The 19,786-nt window shown below is 39.2% G+C and overlaps 1 protein-coding gene across 4 annotated transcripts in view; it reads left to right on the plus strand.

Moving 5' to 3' along the window:
- Positions 1-19,311, plus strand: part of pcdh17 (protocadherin 17) — an 87,184-nt gene extending 67,873 nt beyond the window's left edge. For all 4 annotated transcript variants that reach the window (XM_072465886.1, XM_072465887.1, XM_072465888.1 and 1 more), the window contains exon 4: positions 16,746-19,311. In XM_072465886.1, coding sequence (XP_072321987.1) covers positions 16,746-17,431 — 686 coding nt within the window. In that variant the 3' untranslated portion in view covers positions 17,432-19,311. The remainder of the gene's footprint in view (positions 1-16,745) is intronic.
- The last annotated feature ends 475 nt before the right edge of the window (positions 19,312-19,786 follow it).

A 19,786-nucleotide genomic window follows, 5' to 3' on the forward strand; every position in this document is an offset into this window, starting at 1 on the left:
AAAAAAAACCATTAAAACATTGCGCTGACCCTTAACTCTGCTTTCCAACTGTCTCCCTTTGCACTGCCTACAAATAGCCTCCTCTTGCCTGGCTGTCTAATGGCGGTGCAGTAGATTAGCTCTATTAGCACAGAACGAGGCTGATGAACTGTTCTGGTCTCCGGCCCGGGGTCTGGTCCATATTGAGAGCTTGCGCTGACGCTCTTGCTCAAACAGAACGTCTCCCAACACGCTGCGCTTGTTTGCCGTGCGCTCTCGGAAGCGTTGACAAATCAAAACAGCCCATTTGATTCACTACAAAAATGTCTATTCCGCCACACAGCGAGCGGCAGCAAAAAATGCACTCTTCCCCCCATTCACGACTGCGAAGGAATGAAATGAAAATGCATACCCTACATGCTGCGACTGTTTGTTGTCGTTTAAGTGCACAGGCTGGGACGCACTTTAGCTATAGTTAGATGACAAAATGCAGCAAAGTTAAGCTAAAAAGATGGATAAAATATAAGGGAAATAGAGTAAAAATTGCAGTGTCCCTCATCCCTCGTCCTGCATGGTGCAATCCCCCATGTGCTAATTACAGCGGCTTAGAGAGACGCAGGATTAGCCACAGATTCACCACACTTCTCGGCTCATCTTCTAATAACTCTACTTTTGTCTTCTCGTCACTCGTTATGAATAACACTGTTGAGGTAAATGCGTCCTCTTGACCGGGAGCTCACTGGACTTTCTGACACATGGCAATAATAGCTGCAATGATTTGGTTAGAATTTTTGGGTGATTTATGTTTTCTCCAAAAAGTCACAAATCACAAAAGGAAAAGACAATACATGCTACATTTGCTGCAACGATCTGATCCAATAGTTCAACGTTTGCGCTTTTTCCACATCAAAATAGGGGCTAATTGAGGACTAAATCCAAAACTAAACCTGGATTAGATCAGGACTAAACAAGGATGAGCATAACGTGATCTAGAGGAGGGAGATATGTTGACAAATGTATAAAATCAATATTTTAATTTGGCATATCTCCAAAACAACAATTCTAAGTATACTGTCTAAAATGAAACGATTAAAAATTGGCTTTAAAAAAATGATGAAAGTGTCCGTATGATCTCCCAAACAAGGGTGTAAAGGGACATTTTCTACATTTTTGTGGTTAGCTTTATGGTCAGTTGAGTTGGTGGGATACTTGAACCTCATTTAAAGGCCCATTTAGGCCCATTCCTGATTCAGTTAAATCCTCAATCTAATGAATGCCCCACATTCCTGATGTTTGGTTAAAATATCATATGAATATCTTAAATGAGATAATGCAAAAATAATTGTTCACACCCTTAAAGTCATAGATAAGTGAATGGTTCTATTGTGTGAATAATTCATAAACATTGTGTGCATGTGAATGAGTGAATGCTTCCTTTGAGAGCAACAAAGGAGTTTTTTTTTTTTTTAATTTTTAGTTTAGAATAAGGATTCACAGTTAGAAATCATCACATCATCACATCGGTTGAATCAGTTCCCACCTGATCATTTCTAGCCACAAACGCCGTACTATGAAAGTTCATGTCTTTGCTTCATATCCTTTGTCACTTTTAATTGCTCTTTAAGCCTCTGGAAATCATATTTTATCATTAGCATTGACAACAGACATATTCCTAATGAAGAACTGTGAGTGACATAATTTTGATCGCATTATCTCATTCTGTTTAATTATACTTACACAGAATTAGCCCTGCCATCTGTTTATCTCTGGGCTTAAGTACTGAACTTCTGATATTTGACAGACATCATTTTATCAAGTTCCTTTTGTTATAATAGTGTAATTGAACCTGCTAAACTGTGGTGCATCCATCTATCAGATAACAACGTGCACGCGATGCGCAAGTATTGTTGTCGCTTTTGTTTAGGGAATGAGAAGTCAATACAATATATATAATAATAATTAATATAGAGATAATCCTGATAATGACACTTAGACAATACTGTGTCAATCTAACGGAAATGTATTAAAACATGTATTTAAATGTATTTGTTGATGTTTTATTATCAGACAAATGTGAAATGTATGTCAAATTATCATAAAAATATCACCTTATGCTCTTATTTGAACGTTTACAGCACGACTTTGACTCCAAATTCTGATATATTACCAATCTCCAGTTGCATATGCATCAAGAGATTGGTGTATTCAAGCTTACTAGTTTAATTAAATGTGAGCTGCTACTGGATTTCCATTGGTAAAAGCAGTAATATGACAGAAAGCTCCAGAACAATCATGTCTAAGCGCTCGCCCAGGGCCTAATTTACTCCTATTGCTCAGCCATTAGAGACGAGGAGCAGAGCAGAGCCAGAGGAATGTTACATTTACAAACGCTTCTGTCACCAGTTAGAGAGCAGTTCCAGGTATTTGATTAGGCAAAACAATGATCCTCCCTCACTGACCCTGTAATATTTATCAAGTTCTTTCAACATTTATTCACTTCTTTTTTTTGGAAGACTGCAATTCCACCATTAAAATAAAAGAACAAAGTGCTTTGTTAGATTATTTTTTCAATTCATTTCTTTCGATCCTTTATCTTACTTTGCATACCAAAATATATATATTTTTTGGAAAATGTTTGATTAATTTTGCTTGTTATAACTGCCTAAATGTATTCATTTTTTTTTTCTTTATATACTTTAAATTGGGACCGATACGAAAACATTGACTATGAGTAGTAGTAGTAGTAGTAGTGGTGGTGGTGGTGGTGGTAGTAGTAGTAGTAGTAGTAGTAGTAGTAGTAGTAGTAGTAGTAGTAGTAGTAGTAGTAGTAGTAGTAGTAGTAGTAGTAGTAGTAGTAGTAGTAGTAGTAGTAGTAGTGGTGGTGGTGGTGGTGGTGGTGGTGGTAGTAGTAGTAGTAGTAGTGGTGGTGGTGGTGGTAGTGGTAGTAGTAGTAGTAGTAGTAGTAGTAGTAGTAGTAGTAGTAGTAGTAGTAGTAGTAGTCGTGGTGGTCGTGGTGGTCGTGGTGGTCGTGGTCGTAGAAGCAGTAGTGGTATAAGCTTTAAACTGTAGCAAGTTGAACAAGTAACTTCTATGACTAATTATAGATACAATTTAAGTACTTATTTGGCATTTTCTGTTGTATATTGTACATTCGGCATCAAGTAGTTTCAATATTATTACTTATCGTGATATTCTTCTGTATCAATAGCCTTTATTGTATCATAAGTAGTAATAGCTGCTGTTAAAGTGATATATTAGTAAGAGGATCGTGTCTTTAGTAGCAGTCATTAGTATTGATAGTAATTCTACATTTGCGACGATCATTAGGTTAATCGATAATCATCATTATTCAGGTCACAATACAATCACAAGAACCAAAAAAAAGAATAATCGTGACAATTTGAGGTGTATTTTTGTGTACTCCTCGAGAAGGCGGTAAGTGTACTTTCACGTGAGTTGTATCTCTCATCTGAGCGGGCGCGGTCGGTTGCAGAGGTGAAATGCGGTCACTCGTCTTATCGCGGTGAGCTGTAAACATGGACCTGCCTGGAGTAAGCGCTTTCTGGCCTTGGACACTTTCCCATGACTGTTCATTACCTCTGAATACCTGTTGTGCTCTGATAGACGGATAATGGAGTCGAGTGAGGGACGCGTGTGTGTTTTTGACAAATGATTGAAGCGCACTGAAGCTCTCCTTTGATACTGAAGAATACAGCAGGCTGCACAGCTGTCAATGACACGCTCAGAACGTTCAGAGAAACATGCGTGTTTTGGGTGGTACGGACCAAAACATCCTATTGGTTTATTTTATTTTTGTATTTATTCACTTTAGCGTTTCTAATTTGATTCTGACTGAAGAAGAACAAGGCGTGACATTGGATGCATTTTGAAGAATTGTGGTGGAAACATGTTTTTTTTTTTTTGCATTAACAAGTAGTACTACATTTAAAACAGTACATGATACAAGCAGAAATATGTAAACGTGACATTGAAAGCAGGAGGAGAGCTGTGAGATGCGGATACAGTAACAGTATTTACATTTCTAGCTGTACATAAGTTGTAGCGTGAAGTATTGTAGTAATTGCCTGATAAAGAATAGTCGATGTCAAGGTCATCTCTTACCTATTGTCTGATATAGAGGAAATAACAAAACTGTAGTAATTGCCTGACTTGTCTTGTTGTTTGGCTCGCCTCGCCATCTCTTTTATATGACCCTTTTCTGACTCGGAAAGATTGAATTGAATTAATTGAATTAAAAGGCACAGCAGCATCAGCAGTTCGACTCCTCCAGCTTTGTTCGTTAGTTATTTTGTACTTTCATTAGTGTAATCCTTGATGTTTGCAAATGTCGGTCTCACACTATAGATTTACCCGTGATTACAGTTATTAAAAGTGCATTTAAAGGGAGCTTTTCTGGTGAGCGTCTATATGCATTTAAACTAAAGGCTAAATGACAGGCCAGGGTCTCATTTATATAATGTAATTCTTACTGAAAGTGAAAAGATGGACAAAGCCTTTCCGACTCATCTGAATGAACAAATGTCCGTGTTTTCATTTTAAATTGTCTTTTTTGTACCAACATGTATTCCAGCAACAGCAACATCTCTCCATCGAAAAGGTTGCATAAGGCACCTTTTTATAGAACCTTTAAACGGTTGTAAACGAATCCATTCTAAATTATGGAACGGAGGCAAAAGTGAAGTGGAACATGATGTGATTTCAATGGAGAAACTGGGATTTATCTCAGATTATCACAAAGTATGAAACTTCAAGGTGGTTTTGACAAATGAAAACCACTCAGATACATGTGAGTGATAAAGACATGTCCTGTTGTACTTTACGTTATTTGTTTTATTTATTAGGAGATTATCATTTGTTGAGGTTTTTTTTTTTTTTTACATTTTACAGGACAAATACTTTTAAACCTCAGAAATATTACATACTTTACAGAAATGAAGCTTTTATGTGAAGCTTACAGACTATTCTGAGGCTTGACAATAGTGTTTTATCCATCCTTTGCCATAGAAAAGCAAATTGACTGACCAATCTACCCTGGAAATCCAAAGTTGTTGCTCATTTTTTGTTATAACATCTATATTTGAGGACATGCACCTGACGCCTGTTCGTTCACCCGTGTCGGCCCTCTCGCTCGCCCCCCAGCACTCCCCCGCCCCGTGCTTGCTCATCATTGATCAGCCTTTTGTTTGTGTTTGTTTGGTTTGAAATTTAGCTTACTCTCCGTTCCCCCCTCGCCTTCTCACGGGCCTTATCCCTTCTCCCATCTCCTCCGCGCAACTGCTCTCACTCCTCGAGGCTCAAGCTGGCATTAGTTGATGGCGGCGGCTGTATTTTATTTTTATATTTTCGACGCCCAAGAGAAGACGCAGTTTGATGGTGAGATATACGTCCTTGATCCAGTCTGGGTTTGGCTAGCCACTGGGCACCCCCGCCGCTACTGCCTGCCATGCATCAGTATTCTTCAGCCTCCCACTGCGATAAAAGCCATTACACTGGAGAGACGGAGCGCTATCGCGGTATTGTGTTAAGCCACCCACAGAAGCAAAACAATGCCGACATATTCCCCTGCCCGCCAACATGCCCGAAATTAATTGTTCTGGTAACTAACCACTTAGCATATAATAGTTTGCGGATTTGATGCAAGGAAATAACAAAGGCAACATATGGACGCAGTAGTTTCCTCTAAAGTGCTCTGTTATTAAAGTTATTTTCTGTATTTTCTCGAAATGGTTCACTTGCAGCAGCAATAATAGGCCCTAATTTGAGCATAGTAGTAGTAGTAGTAGTTGTAATAGTGGTAATAACAGTAGTAGGACACGTGGAAGCATAACTTCTTTGAGTTTTGGCACAATGACAATATGATAATGGCAGATGGCATCCATAGCACTGTTTGAAAATGGCATTCGAAGTAGTAACAGTAGGACTCAGAGGAGCACGAAAGGTAGTTGTGGTAATGGCAGTAGTACATTTTATATAAGTCAGGGGAATGAAGTGAATCGTTCAAAAGTTTTGAATCACCCCAGCACCTTTAATAAGCTTAGAACATTCATTTTAGGTCTGTATAGCATCAAAACATTTATTATTACATATGTTGTGATATGTTCAGCATTTTATTATTACGGTATTATTAATCTACTGTACTTGGTTATTTGGGCCAATTTAGGGCCAACAAAAAATGGTTTAAGGGCCACACTTGGTCCCCTGGCCATAGTTTGAACACCCCTGGTAAAAGTAGTTGTATTAAATATAAGTAACAGCTTCTTTGGATGTACTTTGATAATAAGATTCTCATAGTGGCTCTCTGTAGTACCATATGAAGTGCTCACTTATATTACTTATACTAAGTACATCTAAAATAATGTTCTCATTGCCCTCATATGTTCCTTGTGGTTAAGATTATAACGGCCTCAGTAACAGTTCCAAAGTAACAAAAGCACCTTATGGACAATGGTATACAGCACCTCGATGGGACGCTCTGCATTACCACATGAAAGACTTTAAAGGACTTGTACTCTCCTGTTGGTATTTCGGAGCTCAAATGGAGGCGGGGCCACAGCAGTGAAAAGCATCTCAGCAGCAGTTTTGTGGAGGAGCCAGAGCAGTGCAATCACACAGAGAAGTGTTGACTAAACACATGTTGCCTACTGCAGGGAGCGGGTTGCACTCACAGCACTGTTCTCATTTAGAATCACAACAATATCTGATGCAATAATACACTCGAGTAATGGAGCTCATCTGGAGGGCGGGGCAGACGCAGACTGCTGCAACAAGTTGGATTATTCCGCTTTTGTTCATGTATTTTCAAGCTATACAAAGGAACAGGCTTTATACTCGGTAACGATTTTGATACCACAATGATAAGAAAAAAAACACACTGTTTTCTTTTTTACCAATGGAATGGCATTTTCAAACACAACAGTTTGAGTTTCAGTGATTTTAGCTCATACTCTTAAACTACCTGTAGTTCTGAAACTGATCGTGACTATTTTCCTAACTATAATTCATGTAATTATTATGATTCCAAATGTGTATCTAGTTTGCAAACTAGTTTTGAATTAGTATTAGTATTTTATTTTTACTGAGAGGGGTTGAAGCAGAATACTGACAAAAAAATGTTGTATTTCAAGATTTTTAATGGAGTTTCTGTACTTTTAAAAGGTACGACTGATGAAATGAATATTAATCATAGAAATTGTGCTAGAAATGCAGGAAGCAGCACTATTAGTATCATACATTAGTTATAAATCTAAGGTAAAAAGAGTAGTAGTAGTAGTAGTAGTAGTAGTAGTAGTAGTAGTAGTAGTAGTAGTAGTAGTAGTAGTAGTAGTAGTAGTAGTAGTAGTAGTAGTAGTAGTAGTAGTAGTAGTAGTAGTAGTAGTAGTAAGCGTTACTACTACTACTACATTATATTACATGCATTTGTCAAGTGATGTCTGGGTTTTTTAAGACTACTGACGACTTGCAAATTTAAAAAGTCGTTTTTACTCTTTTCAGGTTTCTTTGCCCTAGTCCTCGATAAGTACTTGTACCTTGTTTGACCTTTGCACTTCGCACTCACCTGCAGATCTTCAGTCGCTGTTTATTTTTCCTTTTACTCGAGTGACCTGTTTTTCTGTGTTCCAGTAAACTTGTTCCTCCACCTGTGGCCGTGTGAAGTACTCCACACACTCCCCAATAACAATCAAATCTAAATATCACATTTTCAAACGTCACAGAGACCGGAACTACTTTCTCCCCTCACATTTACCAAAGGTTAGCTCAGCGCCTCAGCGGAGCCTCCCTCTCGTCTCGCTCCACAGTTCAAATATTTAGATGCCCTGATTGGCTCCGAGGCGGCGGGTGGGGGTTATCGCCGTGGAGCTCCGAGGCAGTAGACAGGGACAAGAGATTCAAAACACAATACAAGATACAAATATACATATACAAACAAGCAATGACACTCGAGTGCAGTGGGACGCAGCGGCGAACAGGTGCATTGTGGTCCGATGTGGGTCGAGCGTGGAGAAGAAATTATGTCTAAATAATGTTGAATAGCTTTTTTGAAAATGTTACAACCAAATAGTGATGTAACTAGTATTCGGGATGTCACTAACAATGACTTTATTACCAGTAATCATGTTTTAATTCAAGTTTTTGGAGAAAAACTAACAATTGTTACCCAACAAACTGTTGTACATTGAGATTTTTTTAATTCTCTTTTTTCTTTAACCAAAAAAAGGTTGAATTATTATTGTTGAACTTATAAAGTTTCTAGATGGACAATATTAACAAATTAAGTGTTTTATTCAATGAAATTAAGGCATTGTGTATCATTTTTTACATTTTGATTTAACAATGCCACTGTCTTTGTTATAAAAGTTTTATCGTCTGTATACAATTACAGACAAGTATCAAAATACTACTACAATATATTTTAAAGTCTACTCCACCTCATCTTCTGTAGAGAATAAGAGACTAAACTGGTGCTTGTCCTTGGGCCTTACGCACATTTTTACATTGACAACTCACAATTATTTGCTGTTCAACACCTTCAAGATTTGCGACGTATGTTTCAAAAGAAGGATTCTGTTCAGAGTGTACGTTTCAGACACTTCCTGGAGCCTCAACGTTTGAAAGAAGACTTAAATCTGAACAGTTAAATGACCGTACACAGATGTTTAAACTACAGGGTTTGAAGTGTTTTTTATTGTTTAGATCACAGGAAAATCTGTTGTTTGCAAAAGAAATTACTCTATGAAAGAAAAACATTGTGACTATTCAAATTGCGTTTTTGATTCGACTGAGATATAGAAACACCAGCAAATGCACCCGTGCTTCCATCTCTTCTACTCGTTTATTTACTGCACTTCGGGGTGATAACATGTGACTCACGGCTCTATACGGTGGCCGTCTTGCACCTTTGGAGCTCGGTGACCTCACAGCGTGCTGCCTGCTGGGTCTCACAGTAGTCTTGCAGTAACCTCCTCCTCCTCGCTCCGCTCTCCTGCAGAAGTACACAGTGTGACAGAGGGGCATTAATCACAGGCCTGGGGTGAGCGGGCGGGGCCGAGGGGCAGACCACCGCTGGGACAGAAGACGTGTTTAGGGAAATGGCACTGGGCTTTAAGACACACACAGGTTTAGGTGGGGACTACTTTTGCAACTTGAATATGCTTTATGTGCATTACTATAGAGATATACAGTTATTTACGAACAAGATTTTGTACATTATGTTTCCACATATATTATTGGTTATATGTTATGTAATTCAGTGCAAAGTATGGATTAGTGGGGGCCAGTATATTTTTAACAATTGATAATATCTTAATTGCTGTTTTGGAATGAGGCAAAATTAGAATGTTTAGAATTAGAATTAATAGAATTTGCTCAAAAAGAGGCAAAAACATAAGGTGTGATATTTCTGCACTTTTATGGTTATTTTATGGTCTATTCATGTTTTGTGTGATACCAAAACATTTAATGGCACTTTAAGCAGATTTCAGGTTTTCTGAACATAATGCAAAAACATGTTAATATACTGTATAAATGTTGTCAACATTGTCCACTCTTAGTATGAGGGCCATTTGATCTCAAAACATTTGCCAAATGAATATGAAAATCAGAGTACTGTGTAATAATGGGTAATTACTTTAACAGATACTTGGTTTAGACTGGAGTATCAGGTGACTTGGAAATGCAACCAAAATAGCCACCAGATGCTGTATTTTAAACTCTATTTAATGTTAAATCATATATAACCACATTTCCCTAAGCCACATGTAAACATTAGTGCGTGGTGAGCTGGACCACAGGTAACTAATGAGGCGGCCCATGTGAATCCTTGCTCTGTTGTTAGAAAAACACTGACCCAAAGCCACTGTTAATTATGTGTTAATTATCTCAACGATTTTTCAGGTCACACAAAACACGGGGCATTTGTCTAATTTAGCCACAGATTAGAGGTATTATGGGTAAGTCGAAGGATCCCTGCGCGGTGTTGCCAGGTGCTGAGATGGCTCCAAGATGGCGGTTTTGTGACTCGCTCTTGAATGGGAGTAATAAAGAGCAATCTACACCTAGATACTGATCAATACTATAGGAAATAAATGACATAATCAGGGCAAAATTTGACATCTTGAATTAGAAATTGAATAATATTGTAAAGAAAACTATCATTATTTTGTGTTGAAAATAAATGTATAAAGGTATAACGAAGTCTAAACACATAAAAGTGGCACATCTTCATACAAAAGGACAAAGCCAAAGTTGGCAAGTCCATCAGTCTTAAAATATAGAAAATTAGAACTTATTAGACTTATTATCCCATTCACTTGACACAAGGTTTTTAAGGCTTTGCTCTTTTGAATTAAGGTCTTTATCAAAAAGTGTCCACTTATAATTCGTTCTGCTAAAATGGCCTCACTTGCTTTAATGCGCGAGGGCTTCAGATTTTTAAGATGAAGTGAGCGCGTTGAAAATGGATTTGAAAGTCATGTATTTTTTTTATGCCTACTGAAGTTTGCGCAGATATTGCTAAATAAATAGTGTTTTAATACGTCAGAAAGAAATATCTCACAGCCATTTTTTCTTGTTTTTCTGAGTTTCTGCTAGTGCTTTAAGATGTCCAGAAATGTCGTTTTAACTTCTCTATATGCTCTTAGTTATAAAGATAACTGGCAGCTACATGCTTGAGCTAATTTATTGTCACCCCGATCACTGAATTCTGCCCTGAAGCGAGGCAATTAACCCCGTCAGAGTTGGTAAGATAGCACGAGCACTAAGAAAAAACAACGCAGTACAAAAGAGTGGACTTAATTAAAGTTTTTACTACCGATATTTCAAGCGAGGTGTAATAAACGTCTGAATCCAACTGTGCAGATTTAAGTTAATTGTCTAGAATAGAAATGTGCCAATGCTGATGCCCAGATCCAGCCTCTTGACCTCTGCTTCCACTTGTAAATTAAAGCCTTGTCTCTTCTTGTTTTTGTGACGAGTTATTTTGATCTCATTTCGCACTTCTGTCACTACGTTTATTGGACCCGAGTCTATTTTCACTCCAGCGCTGGCCGTGCAAGTTTATCTACAGGCAAATGCGGGATTTGTTTGGATGACCAGTTTGTGACCTCTTTTTAACAACCTCAGTCAGTTCTTTGTTTTTTTTTGTCTTGGAAAGAAGTGTAGAAAGACTTGGGAAATTAGAGTTTTTAAACCCATTTTTGTTACCGCATTGTTGAGCCTTTATAATCACTTTTATTATTCATTTGTTTTTCTGCTTAGTATTTTGTGTGGTTTTAGCCTTATTTATGACATTTCACTATTCAAAAGATGTACTATGTTCTCTATGGTTCTTTGTTTGGATTTATGAACAATGTTAGTGTCAAATTTATAAAATCAACAAAATAAATTAAAACCAAAGGCAAGAAGCAAAATGAAACACAAATGATTTGGTCTTTTAATATATATTATATACAATATTGACTCTAGAATTGAATTTGAACCCAAATTAAATACAAATTACCAGGTAGTATTGTAATATTTCTGATATACAGTAGATTAACACTTATTCTGAAATCAGGAAACGTTTGTGTTTGTACAATTTGTATGATTTACTTCAGTATCTGGGTATCTCTCCCTGCACAAATCAAATACACATCTGCAACGCACTCATTTATGTCCCTTTCTCCTAAACAAGCGCCATTTTCTATACTGCCTCGAAATCCACAATTCTTTACAAAATGAGGGCTTGTTTGATGAATTACTAGCAGCAGGACTGTGGAAACTTCACCGTCATCCCATCCGTTTGCGTCCCTCTAATGACAGCTTTTAAAACGCAGAAATCTATCAGCCTAATTCATCTCGGACCGCACACTGAGCCGCCGTGACATGAACGTACATTAGCATAGCGTCGAGAGAAGAAAGGGTGAGCGCAACTTCGCACTCCTTTGCTAGCCAAATCACGAGGATGAAGTCTGTCCTTGGTGAACAGGATATCGTTGCCAAATCCGCTCGTGAGGCAGAGATAGCGATGGGGCGGGGCGTGTTGGATGAATGTCACCTCTGCTCGCGCATGTCATATTGTGAGCCATAGATATGAGAGAATTGCCTGTAGGTCCAACATGCTTTCTTGCCATAAATAATCTATCATAGATTTCCCCCCCTATCCAAATAGACGGAAATATGTCGGCATGGATTATTCATGCGTTAATATGCACTTGGTGAATGGATGATCACCTCCAAGAGCATGAAGACATTGTAAAGGCCTGTTTAATTGGCCACGTCTGGAATGTAACGTATGTAAGCGCGCACAGTGGCAGGAGGAAATAGAGGCGATGGCTCTTCATGCTTGCTTGTCTTTAAAGGACACATATTATGCAAAATGGGCTCTTTTTTTTAGCTTTTGAACATGTTATAACATTATCAAAAACATGAGTTGTATTTAACTCCATTCACGCTTGTTTCATCAGTCTTGTTTACGAGCTCGTCCTCTCTGTTCTGTCTCAGGGCCTCACAAAAAGACATTATAGGTATTGGTAGGCCATATTGACCAAATTTATAATCTCAATATTTTTTTTAGTATCTAAATCACGACGGTATGACGATATTATGTCAATCCAGCAGAAATGTGTCAAAAGTTATTTTTTAACATATAAGTTGAGGTTCAAGTATTAGAAAAATGTGAAATGTAGAAATACCTATACTTATTTTCTATTGTTCTATCAGCTGTTTTTGTTCCATTCTTTATATGTTCAAAACAACATTCACAATAACATCCAAATATCAATACATTGCCCACTTTTAATTATACGGAGGGAGCATTTTACATTTTTATTGTATTGTATATCAGCCGCTTACAATTATATGTCTATTTGCTTGTCGGGGGCATGCTAGCTTATGTTTTTTCCCTACAATAGTTGTGCTAACACATATACTGATGAGGAAACATCATTTTTCAAGACCCATTTAAAAAAAAGAAAAAGAAAAGCAAAAGAGTGAAAAGAGTGGTTAGTGTTGTCAGTAAAGAGATTGCAATGGATACACTCTCCTAGTAATTATGGGCTTCCTTCCATCACTCAAAAAATGAATATCTTTATTGTATTTGTGACTGCAAATCATCTTTTCTGAGTGAATATGTGAGTGAATTGACGCAGAGAATATTGTGACTATTGTTGCTGCTTATTCATGAAAATTCTCTTCTCGTACAATTCAAATGTGGCCATGTTTCTGCTATTTGTGCCCATGTGGCTTGTGTCTGGACAGTGTAGTCTTTGTCTTGGTCACTCTGCTTTTCTCTCACTGGTCAACCTCATGTGTTGCTACTTAGATAGATTCAAGTGAGCTCATGTTCTATGTGAAGTGGTATTTATGCAACCATTTCGATCTGTTGACCTGAGCCTTTTTGACATGCCATGTGTATACCTTCCTCCCAATCTCACAACACAACACACACTTCCATGAATTCCCTCCACCGGGTGCTTATTAAATATAGTCAATCTCCAAAAGCGCACTCAATTCGCTCACCTTATTTCATCTTCAGTTGGCCGCCTCATCATGGGAAAAATGTCACTGCTGCTGCGAGGCTTCTTCAAACATTTGTGAAGTGTTAAGCTCATCTCGGCAGCTTAGGAGGGCAGTCTCGCAGGAATGCAAGGCCTGCTGACCCGCAAAACAGTGCAAAGAAGACAGGCTGACCAAGTGCACTCGAGCGGATCCACTCTGCCAGGCTCATTGGCATCAGTGCAAGATTGTGTTAGGCCCTGGAGTTTGTGGCCTTTAAAGGCTTCAGCCGCAGTCCACAGCAAGGCGTCCAGTAATGTAAGCGATAGGCTCGCGACTTCCGGTGATGGTGGTGCTTTGAGCAGACACACAAGTCGATTCTTACACATAATGGATCATATACAAAAACAACAACACAAAGCCGTAATAATTAGTTTAGACTTTGAGATTCTGTTGGCTTTCGATTCTGTTAGCTGGGCACATTTAACAAATGTGAAATCGCCGATTCAATTATACAAAAATATTGGGGCTCTTTACGATTGTCCAACACCAAAAATTAAAATCAATGGTCATCTGACAGGTCTACTGACTCTGGAAAGGGGGTTAGGCAGGGTTGTGCCTGGTCTCCCCACCTGTTTGCTTTGTATTTGGAACCATTGGCCCAATTTATTAGACAATCAAAAACAATTCATGTTGTTACTAGAACTCTGTATTTGGGCCTCAGGACTCCTGCAATGGACAGAACCAGCAGCTCTCTCTGGAGCATCCTCCTCGCAGCCGCAAAAAAGGCTCTCAGAAAAAAATGGATGACACAAAATACTCAGACGATCAAGGACTGGACTAACATTATAATGAACATTTGTAGTATGGGATAAATTACATTCAGACTTCATTTGAAAATGGACAAACTTGACAGACTTTGGACCCAATGGGACGTTTTCTTTGGGTTTTTGGCTTTTTCAGCTTTTTTTGCTTTGTTTTTTGCTGTATGTCTACTGTTTTTTTATTCTATGTCGTTTTTCTTTCTGGTCTTCTTTCATTGTGTTTGTTTATATGTTGTTAAATCGAAGAAAACAAAGGAAATGCTAGCTCTCTCCACAGAGCAGGGGGGCAGAGGCAGCGGCGGTGTCTGTCTGCACACATTTATTTGACCATTACAGTTGGCATGTAGATGTGGGCTCAGGCAGGGTTTTGTTTTTACCAAATGTATATCAAAGAGAAAAACATTCCAAGTGTTTGAGGAGAATTTTGTCAGAGTAAAGTCAGAAGTAGGAAGTTGATACGTAGGCAAAACAAATGAACAATTCTATTGCATTGATCAGATATTATGACCACCCGATTGTTCTTCACAATGTTCATCCTGAGAGCTGAATTTCCTTATTATTATATTTTACCATTTCCGGTCAATAAAGTTACAGGTATATGGAGATGTGAACCCTCTAGGAGTATTTTGATTCATTAAAACATATGTAAATTCATAAATGCATGATGGATAGATTTAATGTCAAGAAAACGTTTGAGGCAAATCACTCTTCACATCCACATAACGATTCACCTTATCTTCCTTGGAATCTTTCCAACTCAGATTCTTGTTTTTCTCTTTGACACACCTCTTCCTCTGTGATGTGACCCAACACTCAACCGATCACCGAACTGTTGTGCCTCTGAGTTGGAGCATAGTCATCATTTATTCTTTTCGATGTGCAAGTGAAGGTGCTAAGGTGAAGACTTGTATCGATTGCTCTGCGTTCTACATTGCATCTAATTGCCCTTCTCACTTGCACAGGATGTGATTAAAACACACATGTGTAAGCTGCTTTCATTCCTCAGTCCTTGCCATTCATTCACTTTCAGCTGTGGACAGAGGCTTGTCCTATTAACTATATTGTTTATTTGACCTCAGATCACTTATGTTCTGTGTATTTAAAAGATGCACCGTGTCACGTTTTAGTGAGGTGATCCGCAATCTCTCTTTATGTTGTATTTAAGAACAAACGGACATGTTTAATGCTATACTGTGGAACATTCCAAGCAAAGCAATAACATCTCCACCAGAAAAGTTAAAAAGTGCAACTTGACATTACTAACATTTCATTTCAAACTCAACATGCTTAACTATTTGTCTTGTTGGTCACAGCAGTTTATAAAATCTTCCAAGTGTAACCTTAAAAAAATAAGCGTAGTCTGGCAGCACAAATAGAGTGGATGCATCATGTATCCTAAAACCAATATGCAAAGCAGTCTGCGCCCGTGCTGCCATTTGTTCAGACGCTCAGGCAAAAGCAGCGTTTTGGAAATTTACTGCAGGGAGATGAAGCGTTGATGTGCTATTGCTTTTCCCAAATTTGTTTAACCTGTGCCTTGTCAAGTAATCTCACTTTAGCAAATAGGATGATTGGTAGTTGTGTCCTGAGGTAACAGCTTGGGCCAATAAGAGTTGGAATGAGGTTGTATTACATGGTTAAATGTATTTCAAGGGAAGTAGGAAGGGATGGCGTGTACATAATGAGTTCAGGGACATTGAAGAGGAGTTGCACCAGTCTTGCAGCAGTAATTCCTTGCAGTTACTGGTTCCTTTCCCCCAATAAAAGCATTTGTGGAACAGCAGATGCTCATTTTTTGCTTTATTTTTGTTTTCTTTTTCAATTCACACCCAAGAGAGGAAAAATGTGCTCTTCTTTTTCTAATGTTTTTACCAAGTCCTGGATCAGTTCAACACTCCCATAATCAGCCAGTGCTTTCCTCTGAATAGATGAAAGACCTGAGCACACAAACCCACATGTGTGCGCACCAGCAGCAGCACAACAGTGAGAGCACAAATAAACAGGCACAAACACACAAGAAGCACAAGCCATTTGGCACAGCGCGCACGTCTGGGGAGGGCTTCAAAGCCCACTGACATGAATTTATGATAACGCCACTGCGGCTTTGCCAAACCTCAACTGTTGTTGTTTTTCTCTCTCTCCCTCCCGTTCTTCTGTATGCGCTGCCATCCTCCTGATCAGAGCTTTGGAGAGTGTTAGCAGGTGTCCCCAGTCCCTCAGAAAGGTGTTTGTGTGGACGTGCATACATTTGTGTGTGTTCACAACAGGATATCCTCATTTAGCTCTGTTTCCACGTGTATGATTAGCTCTGACTCCTGCAGCCCCTCGGCAGATCAAAACGCTTTGTAAAGTTTATTTTGTAATGAACCTATGATAGTATTTCCCCCATACAGCATGATGCAGATGTTTCCTGTATTCCATCTCTTAATGGTCTCTTCTTTGTTGTTGCAGATGAGGACTGCGTGAACTGTACAGACGAGTGTCGCGTCCTGGGTCACTCGGACCGCTGCTGGATGCCTAAGTTCCCGGCCGGAGGGAACCAGGCGGAGGGCGTTGACTACAGGAACAACATGTTTGTCCAGGCAGGGATGGAGACTGTGCCCGAAACAGAGAACTACGAGTCCGTCAACCCTAATGGCAAAAAGACTTTCTGCACTTTTGGTAAAGAGAGGCGCGACCACACCATCCTGGTGGCGAATGTAAAGCCGTATTTAAAGGCCAAACGTGCTCTGAGCCCCCTGCTCCAGGAGGTGCCCTCCGCCTCCAGCAGCCCCACTAAAGGCTGCTCCACCATGGCCTCCTGTGCTGCTGTCAAGAGCCCTGCAGATGGGGCTGAGGGCAAGCCTCCGCCTGTTACGTGCTCTGGCCACTATGGACCTCCAGATGGACAGTTCTTATCACCCACCAAACAGAGAGAGGGGGTGTACCCGCCCCTGCCTGCAGACCCAGTGGCCAAGGTGCTGGCAGAGGCGCGCTCCAGGATCAGCCAGGAGGCGGCGGGGGAGATGGAGACAGTCCTGGAGCAGGGGGAGCCTGATGGTCGTGACGGGATGGATGCTGATCAGGTGGTCCGGGACATCGACAAACTCTTACAGGACTGCAGAGGAAGTGAATCCACAGGCACACTCAGGAAGTGACCTCTGGACTACAAACTGAGAGAGACGGAATAGAGTCTTATTCCACAAACTGTGAAGCCAAAACTGTCACCAAAATAAATCACACACACTCCCATTACAGGAGCTCTTTTTACTGTATTTGTTGTTAAAACTACTGACACTGAATGAACAATGAGAACATTTATAATGTCAGTCACTTAGCACCACTTTCGGTGCTCCTATCTTACCGAGGATATGGGACTGTGTAACAAACGTGTGATTTCCTGCTGAATTTATAGACTTTTTGTTCTTTAACTAATGGCAGAGGCTCATGCCTCTGGCACCTCTATTATCTAAGTGCCCACCAGCTCATAAGTGTGTTGTCCACGGTCTCTCGTGAAATCCTACAGAAGTGTGTGTAGGTGGAGTTCTGTTATGTGTAATGGCCATAGACAGAGAAAAGGACTTTTATGGTCAGACATGACAATCGATGTGAAAACAGAGACAATTTTTGGGACAGTTATGGACAAAGGTTCAAACCTTTTGTTCAGACTTGTAGATGTGTTTTTGAGGGTAATCAGCGAGGTCGAACTGGAGGTTCTGGACCTAGAAGAAAGAGGGAGATTTGTAAGAATTGCATATCTCAGCATCATTCGTAGCCACATGTGTAAGCTGTGTCTGTCCCACGCCTCTATTTAAACATTCATGTAGTGACACTGCATACAGACTGACCACACTAACACTCATCTGTGTACGTCTGCGTCCAGCTTCCACTCATGTGTACAGTGAGCTCATGTCACATGCTGTATAAAAGGGACATATTCCTCAACTGTGAAAAGATGCTATCTATACAACGATATAGATGACTTATATGTATGAATCCATGTATAGTGTCCAAATATTAACACAATATTTATAAGTTTTCTAAGAAAAAGAAGTGAGGAATCTCAGCAAAAAAGTGTCCTCAAGAAAATTTGGAGAGCGGCGTACTAACTTGTTGAACTGCAAAGGGCACTGCCAATGTTTCAAGTACAAATATCCAAAAACACGCATAAACAAGAAAATGTCCCTTCACATTATCACTATACATAATATCATTATCTGTGTAAATGTATCCAATTTAGATGTGTTTACATAAAATTGACATATTTTTATTGATTTTACTGCAATTTCTGTGCATTTGAGCCAAATTGTTATGTGTACAAAAGCTATATTGTGTATTTTATTAAATTAATATATAGTTGTGTTGCAATATACATGGGCTTATATTGTATTTGGCAAAGGTTGCCTTAGTAGCTGTCGAACTCTGTGAGTTTGCTTTAGTTTGGGTTTTCATTGGTGTTTCCTTCTACTCTACAGTGCTTTTGAGACGTCGCCTCTTTTTACCCAGAGGTCCGACTGGATTCAATACAACAGTTTAAGCAAAGTGAGCCAGCTGATCTCAACCACAATTCAAATCCACGATAAAAAGCAACAACAACAAGACAACCGTTTGAAAATTTGTACTGAGCAGATTTTTACAGGGCAGCTATTTTCTTTAACAATAACTAGTATGCGTCATTTGTGTCTTTACTTTTGGTTTTGTTTTTTCAACTTTCGTTTCAAAAAAGAAACCTGCCATATGGAAAGTGGAGTGGTTTCCTTGGTGATCATCAAACTGCCTTACTGTCTCTGCGGAGAGCTTGTTGTAGTATGTGTGGAGTGACTGCTTCTGATGCCCTGGTCCACCCGAATGTGCTTTTTCTAATCCGGACCAAAAGTGGTTCTGTCTCCAGCAGTCTGTGTCCTTTCTGTATGTACTCCTTCAAAAAGATCATTCTTTGCATTGAAAATGTTTAGCTGTTTAGGAACATGGTTTATTCTAGAAGCAAGTGTCTTCACAGTCAGGCTTTCGAAAGTAAATAATACATTTATTTTTAAAATGTTGGCGCATTTCGGCCACTACCTGCTTTTTCTAATACTCTGGCGGTAAATTAAGCGGAACAATATGTGATTAGAATAGATGTGTTTGAAAATGTGACCACAATCTATTATATGCTAAATACATTAGAGGGAACAGTGACCATGGATGCTGTAACATGAACATCTATTTATTATTATGATTTATACATTCCATATTATAAATTCCCTTTTTGCTTTATCGCTTCCCAAGCAACACTATGAAGCATTTGGTTTTGCAATTTTGTATTTATTTGTTATTATTTATTTCAAGCAAGCTGACAGGATTTCACAGCGAGTAGAGAATCTTAAAGCTATTCCCGTTGCCGCTACCTCTGTGAAAATAAATAGATAAATCAAGCGCGTTTGGAGAGTCGCATCACGCAAATGGAGCATACCGCTAAAATGTGCTGTTCAAAGTTAGCACTGGAACTGTGATCCCAAAAAAACGCACACTCT

The sequence above is a fragment of the Eucyclogobius newberryi genome, unplaced genomic scaffold, assembly GCF_026437365.1.
Source record: "Eucyclogobius newberryi isolate DKJ021-1_F unplaced genomic scaffold, fEucNew1.0.hap1 SCAF_5, whole genome shotgun sequence".
NCBI lineage: Eukaryota > Metazoa > Chordata > Actinopteri > Gobiiformes > Gobiidae > Eucyclogobius > Eucyclogobius newberryi.